The sequence below is a fragment of the Poecilia formosa genome, unplaced genomic scaffold (assembly GCF_000485575.1).
Source record: "Poecilia formosa unplaced genomic scaffold, Poecilia_formosa-5.1.2 Scaffold268, whole genome shotgun sequence".
Taxonomy (NCBI): Eukaryota; Metazoa; Chordata; class Actinopteri; order Cyprinodontiformes; family Poeciliidae; genus Poecilia; species Poecilia formosa.
Genome location: NW_006800207.1, coordinates 163355 through 187376, shown reverse-complemented (window position 1 = coordinate 187376; position 24022 = coordinate 163355). Strand labels below are relative to the sequence as shown.

General features: G+C 37.3%; 1 protein-coding gene across 1 annotated transcript; it reads right to left on the bottom strand.

Annotated features, from left to right (window-relative positions):
• Positions 1-19460: 19460 nt before the first annotated feature.
• LOC103150962 (probable N-acetyltransferase CML3) lies at positions 19461-20915 on the bottom strand. The gene is made up of 2 exons (XM_007570745.2): positions 20761-20915; positions 19461-20228 (listed from the first exon to the last, which is right to left on the bottom strand). The coding sequence occupies exons 1-2, from the start codon at positions 20777-20779 to the stop codon at positions 19483-19485; spliced, it is 765 nt and encodes a 254-aa protein (XP_007570807.1). The 5' UTR covers positions 20780-20915; the 3' UTR covers positions 19461-19482.
• Between the last annotated feature and the right edge of the window lie 3107 nt (positions 20916-24022).

The following is a 24022-nucleotide window of genomic DNA, read 5'->3' as shown; positions in this document are numbered from 1 at the left end:
GAATTTTCACATCAGTTGCATGGTCTAATAACACAGAGAGAATGTCATTTTATTTATTATTTTTGATTGCTTTATTAATTTTGTATATTCAAAAAGTCTTCGAACTTCAATGTTAAATGTTATTTAGAAATTCCTCTATATTGTTCTTTAAGAAGGTGTATTTGCTATTGTCATTATATAAATTTTAACATCCCGCAATTTTTTTTTATTGTGACAAGACTAGCGCTATCCAAATAGCACATACAAAGCTGTTATTAAAACAGTATTATAATGACTTCAAAAGGCAAATATTTTTAATAATCAAACCCAAGAAACCTGGCAACCATCCATGGATGTTTGCCAGGAATGTGAACCTAACTCTTACTTTGTTTATACAACGATGAGATGGTTAAAATGTGCCTGGCGGGAAATGATCTTAAGCTTTCCATGTGGATGTGTCCACCAAACTCCCATGTCCCCCTCAGTAGATGGACCAGGATAGAAATCTGTCCCCACTGTTAAACAGACAAGGCAAAGCCATGCTACTCCTCCCAAATCTAGGGCTTGACCGTTGCAGGTTTTTTTTAAAGTTGTCTAATCGGATCATGCTCTCTGTGCACAAACCAAAAACACTCTGTAGCATCTTCCCTTGGACCTGCCACTTTCCAGTGGAGTCTCTTTTAATCAAACCATAAATTTGATAGTGTTTCATTTTCCCAGTCAGCTCGGCTAAATGATGTGTTTAATACTGGTGCATTATGCATTAGGAAGATCAAAGTATTGGTCATTAAATAATAATGTGTTTTGATCCGAAGACAAGAAATGAAAGCCAGGAGGAGAAAGCAGTTTTTCAGAGCCATTTCAAACTGAGTTGCAAACAAATTTATGCATGAAGCGACGAGGTTGCTGTGAAATTTGTACTTTTGAGTAGCCATGCTGAATTTGTGATTGCTGTATGCAAATAGGTTTGGAACAGAACGGTTGATTGTTGGGCTTAGAAATCGTAGAAGCCACGTTTGCATGCAGAGCAATTTTTCAGAGGGCCTCTGTGCTTACAACAGGCCTCGTTCTGATTTCTACACCTCAGGAAAATCTGGTTTGGTTGGGCTCAGAGGCTTCAGGTTTGGATCAGAGGGGCTGCGCTGAGTAACCGAAAGACACTGTAATAATATTTGAACTGGCTCATTAGACACATTTATAAATTTGTAATTAATGCAGCTGTCAAGATCCAGAGGGAGTGAGAGCTACAGAATGATAGATATTTTAGATATAAAAACATTTTCCATTCTTTGCAAAAAGCTCCATCTCTGTCAGATTGGATAGCGTGTCAGTTCTTGGCAGCTATTTCCAACTGGAGCTACTGTAGGTCTGGACTGCTGAATAGGCTTTTAAAAATAATAATAATAAATAATCCTTTGTAGCTTCCGAATAAACTCTAAACTCTATTCTGCAAACGTTCAGTTGAATAAAGTTTGATAACTATGTTAAAGTTTTGCTAATCGACTCCTAAGAATTCTTAAAGTAGATATTTGTGTTCATGTTTATGTTCTTAGTTGGAAGTTTGCCAGTAACTTTTTTTTTCAAATACGAAATGTAGAGGAACAAATTAAAACACGAAAAGTAGAGAGCAAGATGTAAACATAAATACAATATCTAAGGGCATTATAGAACATGCAAATTATAATGTTAAAGTTAAATTGGAGGGTTGTAGTCTTTCAAAGACAGATGTAATTTGAAGTGAAGTTAGCGATTTAGGATTAGCTTCCCTTAAATACTGTGTTGGAGTAGAGCTTTAGCATTGGCAGAACTGTTTACAGTGCTTTAGTTAGCTAGCACAACCTTTTTGTTAATGGTGCCCACCTCTGAATCAAACCACTCATTTCTTTTTTTCCCCAAACATTCAATAAAATATAATGGCATAAATGAAACCATTTCCATCTTCCATGACTCATGGACAGAGGAGTCCTCTGATAAATTCAAGGTTGTGATGTTATTTTATAAAACAAGCATGAATCTGGAACATCTAACGACAACTGGTTGCACAATATTTTATAGTGCAACCATGTTATATTAAAATGCATGCCTCAGTTTTCAGATTTTTTTTTAAGTAAAACCATATGTCCTTCTTCTGCTTCTCAATTATGCATTGCTTTGTGTTGCTCTGTCACATAAAATACCAGCAAAATAGGTTGACGATTGAGCTTCTAATGTGACAAAATCCAACAAAATTCCACAGATAAGAAAACCATTTTTCAATGTCATCATTTTTGTGGGTAGCTAAATATGTTAAGGCTTTTTTTTGTGTGTTTTTGGTAAATTCAGCTCAGTCATCAGTCACTCTGCTCTTCCTTGATGACTTGGTGATAATAACCGTGAATGACAAGCTCATCTCTCAGGATATTGTACTTTTCCTTTGACTGCATTCTTGAGGGAGATGAGATGCATTATGTACGAAAAAGCACATTAATGGTAATGTGGATGCCACAATGAAGATGAATTGCCTTTGCCTTGTCAACTGTCTTCTGTGAAACCTCAGAAAAGAGGACAGAGAGAAAGGGACGGTTACTTACTGGCAAAGGCAGTATAGGTATGACTCAAATAAAAGGTGCATTAGTGACTGTTATTGACAATAGGCATGTGAGTTGTCAACATTTTGCATCTAACAGCCAAAAAAGACCAATTTTGAGACAGCCTCGAAATGAATATTCAAGATGATGACAGCGTAAAAGCACCAATCCATCAGACAAATACGTGTTAAACATGCTTGAAGCTGAACGAGCTGCATCTGCGGCGAGGTGAAGTCTGTTAAACACCCAAGGGAAAAGAAAATTCTGCTATTTTTCTTGGATATTTGGTGGCTGTTATCCGTGCAGTTTGTTGCTGACTCATTCAGCTGATGCAGTTATACTGGTCTCAGTTTGATTTAACTGTTAGAAACCTTTATATTTGACATGTAAACAGATCAGTGTGAACCCAGACGTCTGATTGCTCTGCATGAGTGTGTTTGGACAGGGTGTCACAGACCTAATTGCTGGGCTTCTGCAGCAGGTCATTCACATGATGAGCTTGGATTACCCTTACACAGTCGGCATAATAATAGCACTTGTTCAGCTGGAGCTGATTGCAGTGATTATTTCTGCAGTGTTATTTACAAACAGATTGCCTACCTGATTGTGATTATAAAGAATCTGTGGATTGGATTAAAGACATTTGGTGCAATATGGGTTTTAATACTCATTTTGTTTGAAAGCATGACTGTATAATGCAGGGACTGAATGAAGTAAAACACAGTTCCTGAAAACATCTAGACCATAGCGATTTAGTTTTTTGCAACAGATAACATGCCAGACCAGTTTGGCTGAAGACGTGTGATTGCACACTGATGTTTCACACGTTCACAGTCAAACTTTATGGTTCAAATCTGATTCCAGAATCAGATCAAAGAACCTGATTGAAGTCAGGAGGGCAGCCCTCTATCATCAGCAGGGACAAAATCCCCTTAATTGAGATCAATTAAAGCTAACAAGAAAAAGATATGTAACAATTTTTTGATTTGTGTTTGTGAAGTGTGTGCTGCTGACCTATGGGCCAGTTCAGCCTTGATCTAAACGGGCTTTTACTTATTTACCTATTTTCAAAGGACTCCACTTTACAGCATAATCAAACATTCACAGAAATAGACGATTTGATGTTTATTTTGTAAGTACTAGTACATTGCCTGCTATGTGATTGTGTTCTGAAAATAGGTTAAAAAATGTATTTTAATACAAACTCTTTAAAATGTTGGACATCTGTTCATCTGTTATGTTTTTCACTTGTATTTGGTACTAACAGTGTTTGAAGAGCAATGAACAGGTGTGCATTTTAACCACAGGAGTCAAGTAACCAGCAAAGGTGGCAAAGCAAGCACATGTGGAGAATGCTAATGAATACAAAGCTTCATAGAGATGACAGAGAGGTGGGGATCTGGCTGAAGGGAAGGACAGAAGGGCAGAATGGACAAAACTGAAGCAGCTGTTAGAGTTTTGCTTTAATTCGTGATCAGACGTTTTATGTTTGAAGAGCTCCAGATTTATGCTTATTTTCTAGAGATATGGCAATAAAAACCAGACATCACACTGATGAAACTGTGTAGTGTGTTCAAGGAGGTTACATGTTTTCAAATTAATAAATACATCACTATGAACCAATGCAGTCCAGAACGCCACCATTGACATCCCAGCAGTTGGTAAAGATGGACAGGAGCTTTGTTGTCACGGTGACATTGAGGAATACAAGCAAACTTGGGGAACAACTAAATTAGGCTTCAGATATGTGCCATATCTGATGTTGGGCTTTTTTTATATATAAGTTGTTACTTTTTACAATGATGGTTGAAAAATGAAGCTCACACTTGTTAAAGTTACTGTTCAGACATAACTTTTAAATTTACATCATAGTCAAAAAAACGTACTAAAAATAAACAAACAGCTACAGGTAAAGAGCCTACAAACACTTCTTAAACATTTTTTTCAAAATATGAAAATTAATGCTTTAGCAGCAATAACACTGAAGAATATTATAAAATTATCATGAATTAATTAGTAAAAACAGAATTAGAATCAATCATTGTCCTGTTTTACAAGCTAGCACTTTTTATGGCTATTGTCCAACTAACTACACAATAAATGCATATTTATTCTATGAATTTCCCTAATAAATATTTGCAGTGATTTCCTTTATTTTGTCACTTCTGACAAAACCCTCAAACACAGGACTTCTCATGTAAAACATCTTTGTTTTCATTCAGCACATAAATCTGAGTTTAGTTGTTTCTTTTCACCAGAATATAAAAACACTGCATGAATTTCTGTGCCCTCAAGAAGCTTGAGTAGATAATTAAAAAGAGTAATAGGATCATCCACCACTACTCTGTGTGCCTGGTAAGCAATGGGTCAAACTGGTCCTGTACTTTACCGGTCAGAACAGCTTTGCCCAGAATTTCATGACAACAGAGGTCAAGGTCTCTGGTCAGAAATCATTAAATGATTTGCCACTGGTACAATTATAGATTCCTCCCAGAGCTTGAAGTCCCTCTGCTGAATAAGAGACAGGTTGAACAGCTCTGTAAAGTGATCGCACAGTTTGTTACGCAGGTTTTATACGTATGTGCAGAACATAAACCTGACTGACTGAACACGGACTGAGCACGGCAGGCTTAGGGCAGACAGGACACTTATCCAACACTCTAAAAAATTCATTTTCACATTAGAAAATAAATAGAAATTATTCATAGCATCTACAAGCTAACTATAATCCTTCAACTCCCCACCTTGCAGCCACCTGCTCCTTCCATTGTTCAGTCCATTAATGACTTTCAAGTCAGTCCATACTGCCTTCAGATTAATATGAGAATGTTTACTCTATTTTATTTTTATATTGAAGCTTGCTCCTCCTGATCTCATTCATACTTGAGTCTTTTATGAAGAGAAAATAGGAAAATATCACACCAGCCCTCTCATTCTGATATGTTGGTCTTTGGTTACCCACAGAGCAATATTTTTGATGCATTTAATAGTAGTTATTTCTGTACACTTATTAATCATTCTTGATAACTAAGGTTGTTTTCACACCTGATGGACTCGGTTCAATTAGGGACCAAAATTGCAACATTTTCTACACTTTCATCTGGTGCAGTTTGCTTTCACACTGCACTGTGTCAAAAGATCCAAACTAATTGAAAAACCTGTTCACTTCCTCACCTGTGGTGGTGCTGCCAAGAATTATTGAAGGAAACAACACAAAATTCTTCAGAGAAGTTCAGGCCAACTTCGTCCTTTGCAAAATGTAAACAAAAATGGAGTAGCATCAAATTTTAGCGATTGTTGGATTTCTCTTTTGTCTAAACGACCACAAGCCATTTCTCCCTTTAGTTTTATAGACTCACACAGTTATATTGGCTCTGTTGACCCAGAATGTCCTGCACCAGTTCGCTCTCTGCTTTCGGGTTGGTCTCCAGTCTGGGTACCGCACCATAGTTCACTTCAACCAAACCGAGACCTAGGTTTTTAGGCAGACCAGAATTTGCTTTTTTGGACCGTATTACAATTGGGGTGGTGCGCATTCACACCACCCCAAATGAAACAGACTTTCAAGATAAATGAACTACAGTTCAATTTAGGCAGACTAAATAAGGCTGATGTAAATGCACCCTAAGAAATCTTCCTCAATTTTCTGGTTGGGACAAAAGGAGTACTGTGGTGGAATCGATTCTCTTTTAGCAAACAAGAATCCTACCAACAATAACAAAAATGTCTCTTCATATACTGGTTTCGTCTTAGTAAAATAATAAACATGGAGGCCGATAACTGTCACAGTGGCCAGTTTTCCTGAGGAAGTATTTGAGCATCACTTCTGACTCAGTGAAGCCTATGAATCCTTTACTTTTCACCACTGACACAGTAAGATTGATGAGACTCACTGACTTGACTGACTGCTGCTGCAGAGGACCTCAGCTGTCTGCAGACTGACGGTAGGAAAAAGCGCAGCCATGTGAATGTAAACCCTGAAAGCCTCAGACAGAATGCTGAGGCTCCTTACGGCTCAGGAAATTTGATGATACAGAGATCCTGTGTTTAAGCCATTTCCATTTGCTGAGAGCGAGGACATCATTCAAACCTTTCATTTACTGCTGGAAATGCTTGAAAATGTAGAATTAGCACTCACGCCTTCAAAGTAAAGGAAAACAAACAAAGTTGCAAGCAGGAAGATTGATCAAAAGGATCGTCAGTGAATTCTACACTGATGGGAAAATAAGTTGTTAATTGGGACAAAACTTAAACGGCAAATCACAAAAACAGGTTTCAGTCACGTGCATCCATCTCTAATTGTAGACATGAAGTGTTTGGAAACAACAGATGCTGCCAGTGTTTATGCATTTTTGTAAAAGAGAAAATTATGTTGCCAGAGCGTTGACAAGTTTTAGGAGAAATTCTGTCCTTTTCATCTCAGGGGCACAACAAAAATGCATTTAGTGACTTTTCAGCATCTTTTTATTACACATCTCCAGCTGTGATTGTTTACTGACGAAGAAAACATTGAAATAGTCCATAATATAACCTCCAACACTGGTTTCCACTAGAAACTGTACTTAAATGGCAGTTTGGTGTGGAAATTACATGTTTCTTTTATTACTGTTTGAGGCTGTGCTAAATATAAAGAGAGCTGGGCCAAAAGAGGCAGAAAGGCTGTGGCTATCAAAATTCAGCAAAAGTGGTTTCAGGAGAAATTCTCTTTAATAAATGTATAGTAACAGCTACACAGTGCCATTCAAGCATATTCATTTCCCTTGAGCATTTCAGCAATTTGTCACATTACAACAACTAACTTCACTGTAGTTCATTAGAGTTAAATATAATGCACCGGAATAAAGTGGTGCATATTTGTGAAGTGGAGCGAAACAGTCAGGATTCTCAAAAAAAGTGAAAACTGCGTCGTATATTTCCAGAATCATCTTTCACTTCAGTGACAGCTGCAGGTCCTTTGGGGTAAGTCTCTACCAGCTTTTGGACTTTTAGAGACAGACATTTTTGCCAATTCCTCTTTGCAGTATCCAATATGGTTGGAGAGCATCTGTGAACATATTTTTCACGTTTTGCCACAATTTCTCTAATGGAATTAGCTCTGGACTTTGTGATGCTGTTTGTTCCACCAATATTCTCTAACCTTTATGTGCCTTTATGTTTCTGTTTGACAATTAAAGATTAAAAATAATTACATGTAATATTATAGCTTTATTATACAGGTGAAAAAGTTCACAGACTATAAATTGGGTTTTTATTTAGAGATATGGTAGTTTCGCTAAAATAATCATACTAAGTATTCCAAAAGATCCATCCTGAAGAGTTTTTACGTATCCTAAAAACCAAGTTATTTGAAAAATGCATGATTTAACAAGAAATAGGGTGAAGATTAATAAATCTGTCTTTCTGAATCTTGAGAGAACCCAAAGCATGCAGGGTTTTTTGCTCTTGTTCTTGTTGAGACGTGTTGTAAATTTCCTCCTCATTGAGATATTTATGAGATTAGATAAAAGTGTTTTGGGTTCACTATGGGTCTCAGTGACTTTTAATTTACAACTAAAACACCAACCCAGATAAGACATCACAATAGCTTTCTGTTTACCAGTATGTGTTGCACTGAAATTTGGTAGTGTAGCCTAGATGTAGACATTTTGTCTCACTGGGTATTTTGGGGAGAAATAAAAGACAATGTTTTTGAATTCAATTTGATTGAATCAGATTAAGTAAAAAATTAAAATAATGCACTCAGCCCACAGTATTAGTTGAAAGTAGTGCCAGCAGTATTAATTTCTATTTAACAAAAAATTGATAATTCATAAAACAAGTCTAAGTTTAATTGCATTTAAAAGAAATCAAATTTGGAAAAGGAATAAAAATTGTTTGAGATGTCATTGATGTTGCGGTGTTGAGAGTTGAGAACAATTTGTTGGAAAATACACAACAAATAACATCAAACTTCATTATTCTATTGGCTTTGTATAAAATGCATCATTAGCTGTGGCAGTGAAACATATCAGCATGATGCAGCCACCACCATGCTTGACGGCAGGTTTGAAAGCCTCACCATGACTCATTCAAACATACTTGTGATCATTGTTGATAAACAGCTCAATACTGAGTAAGCCCAGGTTATTTCAAATTTGCAATAAATGTCTGTGGATGTTGTACCAGTCCGTGGTGGTCCTTTTATATGCTGTAGTTCCCTGTGGTGTTTTTATTGCAAAAACAATGCATACACTGAATTCTTGTTAAAAAAATTCTACTGTTTATTATATAATAATTCCACCTAAGGAAAGAACAAATAATCCACTTAATTGTGAGTGGATCTAAACTTCTGATTGGAGTTCAAAACCTTAATTTATAAGATAATAAATTAGGAATTCACCTGAGCAAAGAAATCTGCTCGTTTTCTACTCTTCCCAGATCCCAACAACACAAGCTGTAACATCACCATCATTACATAGCTCAGCAAAGTTTTGCCAGTTAGGAGCAGAATAAAACATCAGTCTGTCATGGAGAAATCCAAGCAAATTTAAGATGCAGGCATGATTAGGCCTGTGTGGTTTGTGCGTTTGACCCCGAGGAGGTGATGTGACTGATGAGGCCCCTCATGTGGTTCTTACTCTGGTCTTATCAGCTTCTTTTCTGCCCATGAATCAGACAACAGGATGACAATACAGCACAGGAACCCTGGTGTGTACCAGCAACTAAAGCTGAAAAAGATGGAAACTTTATGGCAACTTAGTGGGGATTTTCAAATATTGTCCAACAACAATTAAATCTCCTGAGAAAGGAGCGAACGGATGTGCTCATTTATGGAATCTAAGCTAGCCGAGGGTACAAGCGACCCACAGCAGACATCTCCATTTCTGTGCAGCACGCAGAATTAATAAACATCCATCTGTCTACCCTTCCTCTGCAGCCGACGTTCAAGCTTCTGGGCTGTAGCAAGTTGTAACTGGGTAAAAGTAGTTTTGAACCAGAGCCACAAGGCAGGCAGCCTGGAGGTGTCGCCTGGTCAAATTTAGCGATATTAGTGGGGCTCTTCAGGCGTACAGTGGGACACAGACAGAAACAGGGCCAGCAAATGAAGGATGAAGGTTTGCCTGGATGTCTGTGTTTGTGTGTGTGGCGCAGTGGTGACAGTGAGTCTGACTGTGGGAGGATGGATGAGTGGGATTCCACCCAGTTGGAAAGAAAGACTTATTGCTGTGGTTTGGAGACAATATCTACAATCCAGGATGTTTTTGCAAACAAAACTGTAGTTTCTAAATCTTTATCATTTATTTTGCTCCATCATGTTAGTGAAACAATAAAGTGACAGAGTAGCCATTAAAAAAACAAAAAAAACAAACAGATTTTCCCCTAGGTCTTTGTTTATTGATAAATGTTAAGAGGCCATTAGGAAAAGAGACTAAGATTGCAAACATATTTTTCTTTAAAGGGGCAGTATTATGCATTTTCCAGGCACATGGTGACAGTTTTATAGTCCTTTACAATAGTCGAGGCTGGAGTTAATCAAAACTTGTAGAAGTTGCTCAATGAAAAGTGTGCAAGCGTGTGAATGAAAGAGTGTCTGTAAAGTGCATTGTAGAACAATGAAGCAATTAAAAATGTTGTTTCACAGAAGTCAGTTCAGGAGTTTTTATTAACACAGTGTTGCTGATGTCCAAGAATCTGGAGCTGTTTTTAGATTTCCTCTGGGAGTGAAGAAGAAAAAGACGGGGTTTGTAGAAGACAAACCTTCCCCTGCTATTTAAAACTGTTCCTTCTATCTTCCATATAACTTATTTTATGTCATATTTCTGAAACGCAACATACAACAAAAATATAAATGTAAATTTTGATGCCTTACTTTATCAACACTTTGGTGAAAATGATAGTTTTACTAGGAGTTACAGCTTTAGCATTGTTTAAACCTGCAGTTCTTCTGGCAGCAGTTGTGACAGGAAGCAAATATAAACCTTTTTTGGGGAAAAAAATTATATCTGTTCAAAATTGGAAACAAATTATGTTTTTCCAAGCAGCGTCTGCTTCACATTACCTCGGTGTTTTCACACAGACTGCCCATTCCTAATTTGTGCACCGTGATGGAGGAAGAGAGAAGAAAGCACACACATCTGCCCGATGATTGTTAGTACAGGAAGGTTCCTTGGTTGTGGTGCTGATTTCACTTCTCTGAGGACAAAAAAATCAGAATATCTCCTGGTGTTGCAGCAGTAAAATGGTGCTGTTTCATTTCTTTTATGAAGAAAAGGGATTATTTTTAGAATATCCCTCAGTGGGGTTGTATTGATTTTGAAGCAATACAAATTCCACCATATAGAGATATATTTTGAGACAGTTTTCCGAATTTTGATAACAGAAAGTAATTAATTTATCAGACTTTTAAAAAAGTTTAAAAAAAAAATCTATCCTGTGAAAGAATTGGATTTCTTGGTTTCAGTGTCAGAAATACTTCAGCAATTATGTTCAATTACTTTCAAACAAAGTAACTGTTCTGTAGAAGATTATTATACTCAAATGAGTCCAGAAACACTTAATGAACATGGTGCAAGTGGTCAGATTATTTTATGTGAGGAAATGCTTGAAATGTATTTATCAGACAAGAGCCATTTTAAAATGGTTTCACCGTGTGGTCCATTTTGTCCACGCAGGTAAGTCTGTGTTTCATTTAGAAAGAAATCCATTTTGGAAGGAAGAATCCACCTCAAAATGATCCTCAGAGACGCCGGAGCTGCAGCAAGCACAATACACTGTTTAGATATATTTGTCAGCCTGTCCAAACATTAATACTCTACAGATACGGCTTCATGAAAAATGTAAGTTGTTTCTCTGTCTCGACCTATTAAATCCTCTATTAAGCTTCCAAAGGCAGTCAATACCAGCTTCTGAGCCATTTGGTTTACCTTAGAGGTTACGTTTCACCTTCCACATTCCACATTTGCACTCTGTTTTGTCTCACAGCTCAATACTGACGGCATGTAAAGCTGAGGAAAAAGCAAAGGTTTCCAAGAACAAGTACAGGAAATCTATTAGCATATCACGTCTTATCTTAGAACCTGTTATTAACAGAAACATTTTACATTAAAACATTACATTACTGCAAACATTCCCATTGTTTTGAAACTGCTTTTGATTTAAAAGACTTGACCATCCTCTTCATGAGACTGTTAGTGTCTTCAGTCAGAGGCTTCTTCAAGTACAGTGTAATACAGACTGCTACAGGAGATCTTTCCTGCTAAGAGTCATCTCTATGTGCAATAACTTGTTGAAGAATTTCAATTAATATGAGTTACAACAACATTTAATTCCCTTCGGGATCAACAAAGTATTTTCGAATTTTAATTTTCTTGTTTTATGTCAGGATATCTACTACCAGAGAATTTCTTTTTTTTTTTTTTTTTAACTAAACTCACCATGACTTTAAGCAGATTGGCCAACCCCGGACAATGATTGTGTGAGTTTGCAAGGTCCTGTATGGTCAAAAGCAGCATAAAGATTTAGATTACATTATGAAAATGCACACAGGACCTAAAACCTTAATTTTATTTTGGAGAAATATTCCGTGGTCTGAAGTGTTTGACACAGTAATCGTTGTTATATTTGGATGGGGGACGTTTTGCTGAACTATTCATGAGTTATTTCCCCAAAAGAGATTCACAGTTTGTGACTGCGGCCAAGAAAGCAGAGAAAGGTCAGGTCCAGACATCAGGAATTATAGCGCATTATACAAGCAGCAGCATAATCTGTGCTAATATGACAGCCACCATGTTCGCTGTTATATAACTGATAGCAGAAACTACGCTAGTGTCACTTGCTTTCTTAAGGAGAAATCGAAGGCCTTAACAGGTCTATTTCTCTCACTCAGAGCTGCAGGCTCATCACGCCTGAACGAAACGTCGTCCTCGCACAGCAACACATGCCACATATCCTCACCGCAGTGCAACATAATCTGTGTCTCACTGAATGGCCATAATAAGAAACTGTCCTCCAACTCTTGTCATGGAACTTCAGAAACCTTTAGAATAACATGCAGCTCAATCAAAGGGGGAATGTAATGTATTTTCCTTGAAAATTTGCAGTGTGGATTTTTTTTCTCTAATATAAGTGGAACCATGATTAAATTCTGCTGTATATCCATCTGTGGACGTGATTTTAATGTAGTTGTGCAGAAAATCACCCAGTTATCTCTCTTTAGCAGAAGATGACATTAATTGCAGTAGTTGCAGGTCAATTTTCTATGGTTTATTAGCTAGACAGTCTTTTTATTAACTGTTACAGAGTAATGTGAAATGTGGGAACTCCTGGGGGAGCAACAGACTTGTTGATTCTTGTCTATTTCTCACACCTCACAGACCTGCAAATGCATGTCTGCATGTATTCCTTTGTGTCCTGTTTGTGAGCAGTCTTGGCTTTTCACAAGCTCAATCATGTAGCAAACAATGCAAAACAGTACAAATACGTAACAGTATACATACTTAAATAGAAACACATTGCAATATTACTAAGGCAGTGGCTAAATGGAGTTTTTATCTGCTGTTTCTAGCTTGTATCTATAGCTAACTGTGCTGCCCAGCTTATATGGAAAGAGTATAGAGTGATGTTCTTCCTAAAGGCAATGATGCATCAACATGACTCCACATCTAAACACTTAACACAGTACAGTATATACTACTAAGTAATGAATGCAGCAATATTTTCATCAGTAAGTATACTTGCTAATGACCTAAGAAATAAAAGCAAGTAATAGTTGAAAAGACACTGTGAATAAGTATTGTACACACTTACAGAAATGGATTCCAAATTTCATAGCCTTTTCTGAGCAACACATTCATTGCTCAGAAATTTTGACCCATTATTCTACGCATAATGTCTTCAACAGGAGATTGTTTTCATGCACTTCAGTTCGTTCTGTAGATTTTCAGTTAAATAATTGTGACATTCCTGGAAATCTGCACTCGCCTCATTTGTCGTTTCTAACAGGTTTCTTCCAGTTTTGCCCTCCAATCCCTGACCACACTAGTCTTTCCTAATAGTTTTGTAAGTCACTGTATTAAAGAAAATGATATAACTGGGTGCAGAGTAGTGGAGAAACAGAATCATTTGCAACTCTCAGCAACAAAAAATTAAATTGTTGGTGAATATAATGAGGACCAGGATACCTGCAGCTCCTTTTTCAATGCGAGTGAATCATTACAAATACAAATTTATACTGCAGCAGAGCCCATTACTTCACTTTTAAAACAAGTTATTTCTATTTCTAAGAGAACTTTTGTCTTGCAACATCTGTCAGACGATGCTCAGGATGTTTTATGAGTTTGTGGTCACCAGAGCTCTAACTGGGGCAGCAGACTGAGAGGAGCGAATGCCAATAGGCTGAATAAACTGATCTGCAAGGCCGGTAATGTTGTTGGGGTTGGAACTTGGCTCTTTATGTCGGAGAGTAGAAAGCTGATTAAGTTAAGAGCGATAGTGGATACGACTCCAAGTCCACTCCATGCTGGTCAGCAACAGAAGCGCAGACTCACTCATCATGTTGAACCAGTGAAAAACCCAGGAAATCGTTACTGACAATTCCTCTATGTGACAGCCCAAAGTGCATTTATCCAACTTTGGAATATTTTACTCATTGTTGTGTTTGTAAATTTTTTTTCTTTTTCACTTCATCATTGCAATCACAAGTTTCTGAAATAGGATTTGTTGTATTATGTTGTTCTGCTTTGCCTTTTAATGAGAAGAAAACCTCATGTATATTTTCTTGGCTTCCTGGGTTCATTTCTTTCATCTAATTGTTTTTTTTTCTTATGTAACAGTTTGATTCTTCATATAAACCACCCAGTGGTGTAAACAGTTTTACTCTAATGATAAAAACTTGGTTAACAATGGATTTACTCTGCAGTATTTTCACAAAATACAAAGATCTAAAAAGGCACAAAGGGGGAAAAAAACTTATTCTACATTATATGTATTGAGGTCATTGGCATCATAAGAGGTGGAAGAATTTCGAAAATCATCTGGCATTAACAGATTTTAACATCTACATTTAGGTTCCAATCCAGTTTGCTCTGGTCTCCATCATATTCTGTCTCCATGTGTTTCACTGCAGCCAAATGTTGCTTAAATTATGCAAACATGTCCCATATGATGATTATTAGTGAAAGTGTTCAAATGAATTTGATTAAAACTATTTTTCTGTAAGAAAACAACACCAAAAATATGTTTTCAAAGAACAAGCTTGCGGTTGATGAAAGTTTGTTTTTGACAAGGTAAATTTAATCTTGATAAAATGAAGCTTTACAACAAAATACCAAAATATGTGAAAAAAAAAAAAAAAACACTGACCTTGACTGTTGCAATCTAACTGTATCTAAACTGAGAAGTTAAAATCTTACTTGGAGTAATTGGAAAACTTTTGTCCCATTTAAAATAATTTAATATATAAACATATTCATTCTGTCTTTTGGCTCTAAGGATCCAAACTAATAAAATAGCACTAACCAGATTTCAAATGTTTAATGCAATTCCTTTCTTCAGTGCTACCGTGTGCACAGTGCTTGCTCACTTTTCCAAGTTGGTGCTTATAAAGGACAAATTAAAACCTGATTCCCATTTTCCATCAGTTGTCACAGTTACTTGAAGTACCTTATTTAAAACTACAGTTTGTAAGTCACTGCTGTGATTGAGATGTGACTGCGATACGAGTCCCTCGGTTCATTAGCTCATCGAATATACACCAAAATCATTTTAAGCACAGGAGGATCACTCAGGAACTTTTACACCTCACTGTATCGGATTTGTAATAAAAATTGATTGTCCCATATTTCTCGTAATTACAGCAGCTGCAATCAATTTCTCAGTTGTTGTTGTGTCCAATTACTTCGTTGAACAAATCCCCACAGTCCTCTTCCACTGAAGCTGCAGCTCAGCAAACAAGGCAGAGCTTCGTCCTCTGCGACATTCAGCCACCATGCAGCTGGTTCCTGTTTAAAACACTTATCAACCACAGGGACATGCAAAAGTATTCGCACTTCTCGAACTTTTTCCACATTAATCACATTCCACCCCAACAGTTAGATGCAGTTTTTTGAGGACAAGAAGAAGTAGATAGTTTGTAAAGTGGGAGAAAGATGATGCATTCTGTTTTAAGTTGACAACCCTATAAAAATTTCAAATTAAAACAATTCCTTTCAGAACTCACCTAATCAACAAATAAAGTCCTCTAGGGTGTAATTTCATCTCAGTATATATCCAGTTCTGTAAAGGACTCAAAGGAGAACATGAGTGAACAAACAGCATTAAAACCAAGGAGCAATGCAGGCAAGTCAGGGTAAAGTTGTGTAGTTTACATCCCAGTTAGATTAAAAACTATACTAAAGTTTTTTAATCCATTATCCAAAATAGAAGATTATGCACAACTATAAATCTGCCAAGTTGGGGTGATCCAGGTAAGGAGAAGCATCCAAGAGGATCATGGGAGGTCTGGAAGAGCAGCATATACCCACATACAGGTGGGAGAACCTGTATGTCATGACCATGGGTTGTTCCCAGTCAATGCTAAAACAATAAAGTTTATTTTCTGCCCCCCCAAAAAAACAACAAAACAGATTTTAGAAGTATGCACTACAAAAATTAAACTCAAATGCACCGTTTTCAGATTTTAGAACAAAATTAATCATCTAACTTTTACAAAGGAAAACAAAATATTATATTTTGAAGAGTGAGGCTAGCTTAGCTTAGTGAGCCCTTTCCATATATATGGAAAATAAAGAAAGATAGGTAGCTCACTTAAATATAAAAGGACATAGTGTGAAACTAAAAATCTTAAATTTATTTTAACAGCCTGGTACAATTACAGCCCTTCTGTTGTACATGTGCTATGTGGATATTACAAAAACATCTTATTGCTTTTATAATTAAAAAAAAATTCTTATGTGGTTCTTTAAGAACCACATGAGTTTGGAGATCACTGTCCTAAACACACCATCAGTGACATATGGTAATGGACCTTATGGACCTTAAGCTATTTTGCAAAACGAATGGGTAAGAAAATTGTTTCTGAATACTTAAATCAAAAGAACGAAGTTTGAAAACAAATACTTTATACATTTTTCATATTTTTAACATGCATAATTTTCCGTCAACTTGTTATGATGTGTTTGTCTTGCCAAAGATCATCAATTACATATGTTGAAGTATTGTAGTATGAAGTATTGTAACAAACTAAGAAAAATCTCAATGGGCACAACTTCTATTCCCATACATATGAAATACATCAAATTACACATTCATCTAATATTTTATCTTTCATAAATATTCATGAGCATAATTTCCCACATGCTCCGACTTCCTTAGCTTGGATTCAGATGACCTATTTAACAAATTTCCACTGATTTTACTGTCAGAATCTGGTGTGTGGTCTTAACCTCTCCTCCGAAAGAGGATTATGTCCAATCATTCAATGAAATTAGGGGCAGATTTTGCATAATTTCAGCTTTTTAAATGTAGTAACAAAAGTTAGAAGAAAATGTAGACAGGAAAAGCTTTGCAATGTTTCTTGGGTTTATCAGCTAACGTAATTGGCCAGGTGTTCTTCTGCACTGAAGCTCTGGGGAATGAACCAAAAGTAACTTACTTCCTGTGGTGCGACAATGAAGATAAAATGCGATTATTCAAGGCAGTGGTGAATAACATATGATGATGAATGATCCAAACAATCTATGTTTGGCTCCAATACAGCAGCACAAAGTGAGCTGGTATCCTTAAGCAATTAATCACCATAATGTTTGCCTATTCAATAAGGATACTAAAAGAAAGCCCTGTTTACACACAGTCGCTGCTTGTAATGTTGATTACTTGCTTTGTTATTGTCATCAAAAGTTTGCCTAAAAGATATATAAACTCTTTCTATCATAAGCAAAAACGCTTAGATCGAGATAGGACTTTGATTTATAAGATAAGGAAAAATACTTTACTGCAAGAATGCAGGAAGACACAATATTATCTCCAGCTACGCTGAAAAAAGTTCATACACACTCACACACGCGCACGCGCACATGCACACATTCAATACCATCCCATCACTTTTCCTCTAAGACCAGACAAAAAATGTTTTCCAATTGGATTTTTGATCTCTTCCTTTGAAGAGATTGTGCCCATTTTTTTTATTGATCTTAAGCGATCTCACACTGGGAATCCTCACTCCTATAATGACAAACCGATAGAAAAGTCTCTCAAATCAATCCCAAAGAAATTCCTAAGAAATTCTGAGATGAAGGTGTCAAAAACATTAATGTTTAAGATCAGGCAAGCTGAAAGAAACTCGAAGCTGATAAGTACTTTAAACTATCATGAGGACACCAGTGGCCTCATGAACCCATTGACTTACATGTAAGCGTTTTGGGGGTGACAGTTTAGGGGCTAAATAGACTAAATAAATTTTAAAAACAGAAAAAAACTGACTGAATTTAGGTAATTCGTTACTTAACCATTCATGGTTTTCCTGATGTACATTGGCACAAGTTTAGCTGTGGTGATTATCATAACCACAAGATTTGTGATGCATCTTGATCTAACGTTGTCACCAGATCCAAACAGCGAGAAGCTCCTCAGTGCTGCATGGGTATGAGTGGAATTACAATTAAGCTGTCATTACCTTGAAGCCAGTTGTGCTGGTAATTGTGAGAGGATGACAACAGGTTGGCCAGCATTAACTCTCATCTTCCTTTGGCGGGTTCAGCACCTGCCTGCTGGCCACCGGCCGAATGTTTTTCTGACAGGCTCAGCAGGAATGATTGATGCCTGAAGGTCTCTGATGGTGAGTGCATCTCACTGCCAAGCTGCTCCATCCAGCCAACGTTCTCTCTTGAAACTCATTTTGGCCACACCTGTACTTGCACGCTTTGATTCTCTGTATTTATTTATTTATGTTTGCTTGTAGGCTTAATGCCTGGTAACATGTACACACTTGCAAGATAAACCAACGCTGTGTGGCACTGATAATTTTGGGGGAAATTTAATCACCTTTGGGGGATTTCTGATGTAATGTCGGATGAAAAATCTGTAACTCCATGTTGTTTACCTAATGAATCTTGGGGTGTGTCAGAACCGCTTAACATGGTCCTTCATTGTCCTGTATCCTGTTCAGAGCAAATATTATTGCCAAATGTCAACCTTTTGTTTGGTATCAAACACAGGACTCTTTTTGTGTATTTCACTGGAATGCTCTGCAGTATTGAGAAGTCTTTATCTTCTTTTTATGCCACACACATACACACACCTCACACCTTATCTCCAAAGAATTTTAAACCTTCCAATGTCCTGATACTACTGCATTTCATTGGTATTTTAAGCAAAGACTTGTAGGGTCTTAGAAGTCAGCTGGCATTAATTCCTCTGAGGCGAAGGGATTCTACTTCCCCTAGAAAGAAGCTTAAGATAAAGTTCTCCTGCTTTCAAATGAGTATTTCTCCGTTTTCACAAACATTTTATTTCATTTTCTGTACAGCTAAAGAATGACTAATTAATTCTGATTATGTTTAATGTTCCATAATCACTTTAATGCTTCATATACAGTTATTTTTTTTCATTTGCAAACAATAAAGCTAATTTGACCAAGCGAAAGAGTTGACTAATTGTTTCATTGTTCTGAAGGTTTGTGGGCAATGGACTGTAATAAGAGCAGGTGTATGCATAATGTATCACAGTAAACAAAAATACAAAGAAACTGTGAATATTGATGCTGCTTTGTAGAGAAAAAGGAATATTTATTCTTCTCGTCGAAACTAAGAGTCGAGCAAGCTAACAAGTGCAACTAGCTAGCGCACACAGAAAATTGTTTGAATTAAAAATGACAAAAACCATAAGTTAGTTGTAATTTTCTTGCTTTACTGAACTGTTTGCTCAGTCTCATGTGTTGAGGTCAAACTAGTGTCCATTTCTCTTAAATTAACTTCTCCATTTCAATCACATTCATTCTTGCTAGTTTGGAGAACCAGGGATTAGCATGGGTGTTATGGTGGGACGACGTTTGAACAAAGCCTAGTTTTTGACACATAGAAATGGCCGCGGTCTGTGGCGAGCTAAGATCCATAACGAGGCGGGAGAAGCCTCTCTTCTTGCAGAAATCCAGAGCCTTCCATGTGAGCTGCGAGCCCAGGTTTCTGCGGCGCCACGCGAATGCCACGACCACGTGAGTCATCCGGGCGTAACTTCCATCTCCTGCGTCTTGAGCAAACTCTGTGCCGCTCACTCCACCGTTCAAGTCGTCAAACCTCTCGCCTTCTTCCACCCCCCTTTGGCCTGTCACCGCCACCATTCCCACCACCTTGGCCTGACCGTTGACGTCTGCCTCTGCCACCCAAAAGCCATTGTCTGGGATTTCCAGGTACCTTGCTTGAATGTCGGCCATGTCTGTGTTTAGCCTGCCCATCATGTAGCTATCGTAGATGTCATGGCAGCAGTAATAAATGAAGCCAGCCCAAAGGCTCCCAAAGAGCAATGCTTGGAAATAGGAGCTACCTCCGAGGACATAGCCGGCCATGGAAATACTGAGAGCAATCCCAACATGGTCTGGATTGCTTATTGCCTTGAAAAACGCTGGGTAAACATGTTCAAGTATCCCATCGTGAAAGAGTGACATGACCACATCTTGATCTGAGGGTTTGTATTCCCTGATGGAGAACTGGACTGAAAAAAGAAAGGGAGGGGGAGGGAAAAGAGTTTTCAGTGAGACTAATCTGCCTGTTGTTGCAATAATAAATTCCTGATGGATTTCACAATAGGCTCAGTAAGCTTACCTAACGCTTTTAAAAAATACACCCATCAATATACCTCTTACAGAATCACACAGTTTTCATTGTAATTAATGCCTTTGAGCTTTAATACAAAACCTCCATTTGCATGACAACCTGAGGAGAAACTCACAATTGAAATTATTAGCCTATTATTTCATTTTCACATTCCAAGCATGAGTCATTGTGAGATGGAATACAATTAGGTCTCAAATGCACTGCTGATAAAAATCCAATCAAGGTGAGATCTTGAGGCAACAAACAAAAGGTCTCCGGTTTCACTGAGTGCTGTTATATGTCATCTGGCATTTAATTGGTGACACTCATTCTCTCTCTTTCTCTCATATTAGCAGCTGAACCTCAATTATAATCAACTCCTCTAGCAGGAAAAAAAGAGCTATCAAAAAACTGAAAAGAGTCTAACTTACAGTCGCTTTTGTGGGCCATGCCGACTCGGTCCCCTTGTCTTCCGCTTGCACTGAAGAATTTAATGCTGCTGCTGTGCCTGGACTTAAGCTACAGATTCTTATAATCAGTCGTTCATGAAAGGGATTGAAATTAGTCTGAGCATGCTCACCATACACACACACACACACACACACACACACAACAGGAAGACCTTAGACGACTTGCAACCAATGATTGTTGAAAGCACTGAACAATGTGTATACTGAGCCACACAGTTAAATTGAGATGATATCAATTTGTGGAAGTGTGTTAAAAGTTTGATTGAAATTATTCACAGCAATGATTTGATTAAGAAACATAGACTTTTTTTTTATAAACTTAATTAGCTTAGTCAACAGAGTAAAGAACTCAATCACTGGGTTTCTTTGGGAGGATGAGCACAGATCCTGAATAAATTGAGAGGGGAAACTGAGCAGAATGTAAATACATTGCACGATTGAGGTTTTAATAGACAATCCCCAGCCTAAAATAATCATAATCATAATACAGGTGCATCTCAGTAAAACAGAACATCACTGAAAACCAGTGAAACTCATATTATTCGCAAAATTCAAAGTGATTACAATTGTCTCTTTCTGTTAAATTTGATAATTATATGAAATCTTTAAATGGAAACAAGCAACTATGTTTCTTTGAAAATTTGAATATTAAACTGGACCTAAAATACTGATGTTTTTAAAACAGAAATGCCAGCCTGCTTCTTTGTACATATTGTGCAGTATATGTACTCAGTATTTCGCAGCTCTTTTTGTATGAGCTGCTACAAAAAGAGCTGCTTTTTGTAGCCGCTCTTTTTGTAACACCCTCCCAACAAAGAGGATGTTATGTTGGGTCCAGTATTTTTCTCTGGAGCTTAGCTTATAGATTGCCTCAAGAGTTCATGTCAGGTGAATTCGGTTGCTGATCAAGCACAGTGGAACCATGATTTTTACATTTCACTTGTCCACTCAATAATAAAACGGAATCACTGTTTTTCCCTTACTCTAAACAATTTTTTGCTAGGATACACCACTTTTGTGGGAGATCTTCCTAGTCACAAACTCTCAACTGGACTTTTGAAAAACTTGGTCTTTGTTAGCTCTAAGCTATTCTGAGCAACGTTAAATGAAATAAACTTCAAGTCCTACATTTTATGTGTAATGATGCTACATAACATGAGTTTTTGAATTGTACTAATAAACTAAATGAAATCTCAGATGATATTCTGGGTGACTGATTTATGAACCTGTACAAGCCTTTGTGAGTAAACACATTCTGGGAAAGTTTTGGCTGTTTCCTTTCTGCCGTTGAAGGTTAAAATAAAATTAATACTGTCAGCCTCTCTGACATAAAGGTGTCCTAGCCTGTTGGTGTCTTGTGCAATAATCTGGTGGCCCCTGGACATGATTTAATTTTCGTTGGCAGGAGAGGGGCCTTTACACCTGCTTAAATCAATAGCACTGTCTCATGAATCCATAAGGGCTGGAAGGTTGAGTTGTACAGGAAGCTTCTGGAACCGACTCACAACCACCATGCAAGTTCTAAATCCTGAACCTCCAACCTCACCAACACTGAAATCCCTTTTGGTGAGGACAAATCCCCGTAAAAGTCTTCCTTTCCCATTTCCCAGTCTGATTTAAATCCCATCGGATCAATCTAAAAGCTCCGGCAACATTAAAGAAACAGAGGGAAATTAAAAGCACATCGTTGTTGGTTTGATTAAGCTCAGTTTGATGCATTTGAAGCAAAGTAATTAATTCCCACGTTCTGTGGAAAACTTAATTAAACTCAATAAATTAATGTAATAAAATGCTAAAGGCTGCAGATGTGTTGATTTTCATTTATTAGTGGTAGTATTATCGCATATGTTTTGGTGTTGTTAAGAGTAGACACAAAACGTTTAGCACTGCAAGCATAATTATCATGATTCATCCAGGAAAAGGTTTAGATGAATACAGTTTGTTAAAGTAAAAAGATAACTTTCTCAGTTGACCATATTGTCTGATTTGACAAAAAAAAAGAAAAAAGAAAAAAAAAAAGACTAATTATGCAACTGAAATATTTGAAGTGGGATAATCACAGCATGGTGGCGCAGAAGGTACAACTGCTGCTTCGATGCGCAAAGGATGAAGTTTGGGTTTTCTCTCTGTGCATGCATGGGTTTCCCCAGGTACTCCAGACTCCGCCCACTTTTCAAAAAACATAACTTTTTGGGTTATTTGTCCCTATGGTTTTCCTCTGTGTCTTCTTGTTGCTATGTGATAGACTGGTGACCTGTCCAGGGTGTACACTGCCTTTAGCCTGATGATCATTAGAGACAGTGTTCTTGATGTGGCCCTCCAAGGATTAGCAGCTATACACAATAAATGGATGGATAATTGTAGCAGGACAGGCCAGAAATTGTTCCTGGAAAAAGAAATGTGGTTCTGTTGTTGGTTTTGAAAAAAAGACAATAGACTGCTTGTTATAGTAAGGAGTTGCATGAGCAACTTCTGAGGAGGGAGCTAGCTGAGCAAGTTGACCAAGTTAAGAGACATGGAATGTGGAGAATAAGGCTGAGCAGCAGCTATAAGCCGACCAGAGCTCAGAAGCAACCTACATGAAAAAACACCACAGTCTTGCACATATTCCTCACCTTGAAAACAGGGACCGATTATTTACAACTGCAAGTACACAAACAATTTGCTCCTGCAAGTAAGACAACTAAATCCACAGCATCTTGGTATTTGTAAAGGTGGTTGAAATCATCAATACTAGCCAATTTTCATTCAAAACCTTCAGATATCTGCTACAAGGGTTAAAAGAGATTTAATCTTTTTGGCATCATTAAATAAGTTCAATTAGGTCAACAAAAGAATGGTTTCACCACAAGAAATTTAAAGCTTTTGATTTGCCTACATTTAATTTAGAACAAGCTAACAGAAAATATATAACCTGTGAAAAGAATAGTAGAAAATATATGACTTTACAAAATGAGAGGGCAAATATTGTAGTAGTTTCTATTAGTATTAAAGTTCAGGGATGGCATTTTAAAGCAGGATTAGGTTTTGAACAATATCCCAAGCTTTAGACATCTCTGTCCCATCTATAAACTGAAAATGAAGACAATATGGCGCCATTTTACACCAAACAAGAAATGGCAATCCTCCTGAACTGGCAAGATGGTCAAGGATCATATGAACACTGGATTCTGTGAGAAGTTGATTTGAGTCCCTGAGGATTTCCAACATTGTGCAGGTCTCC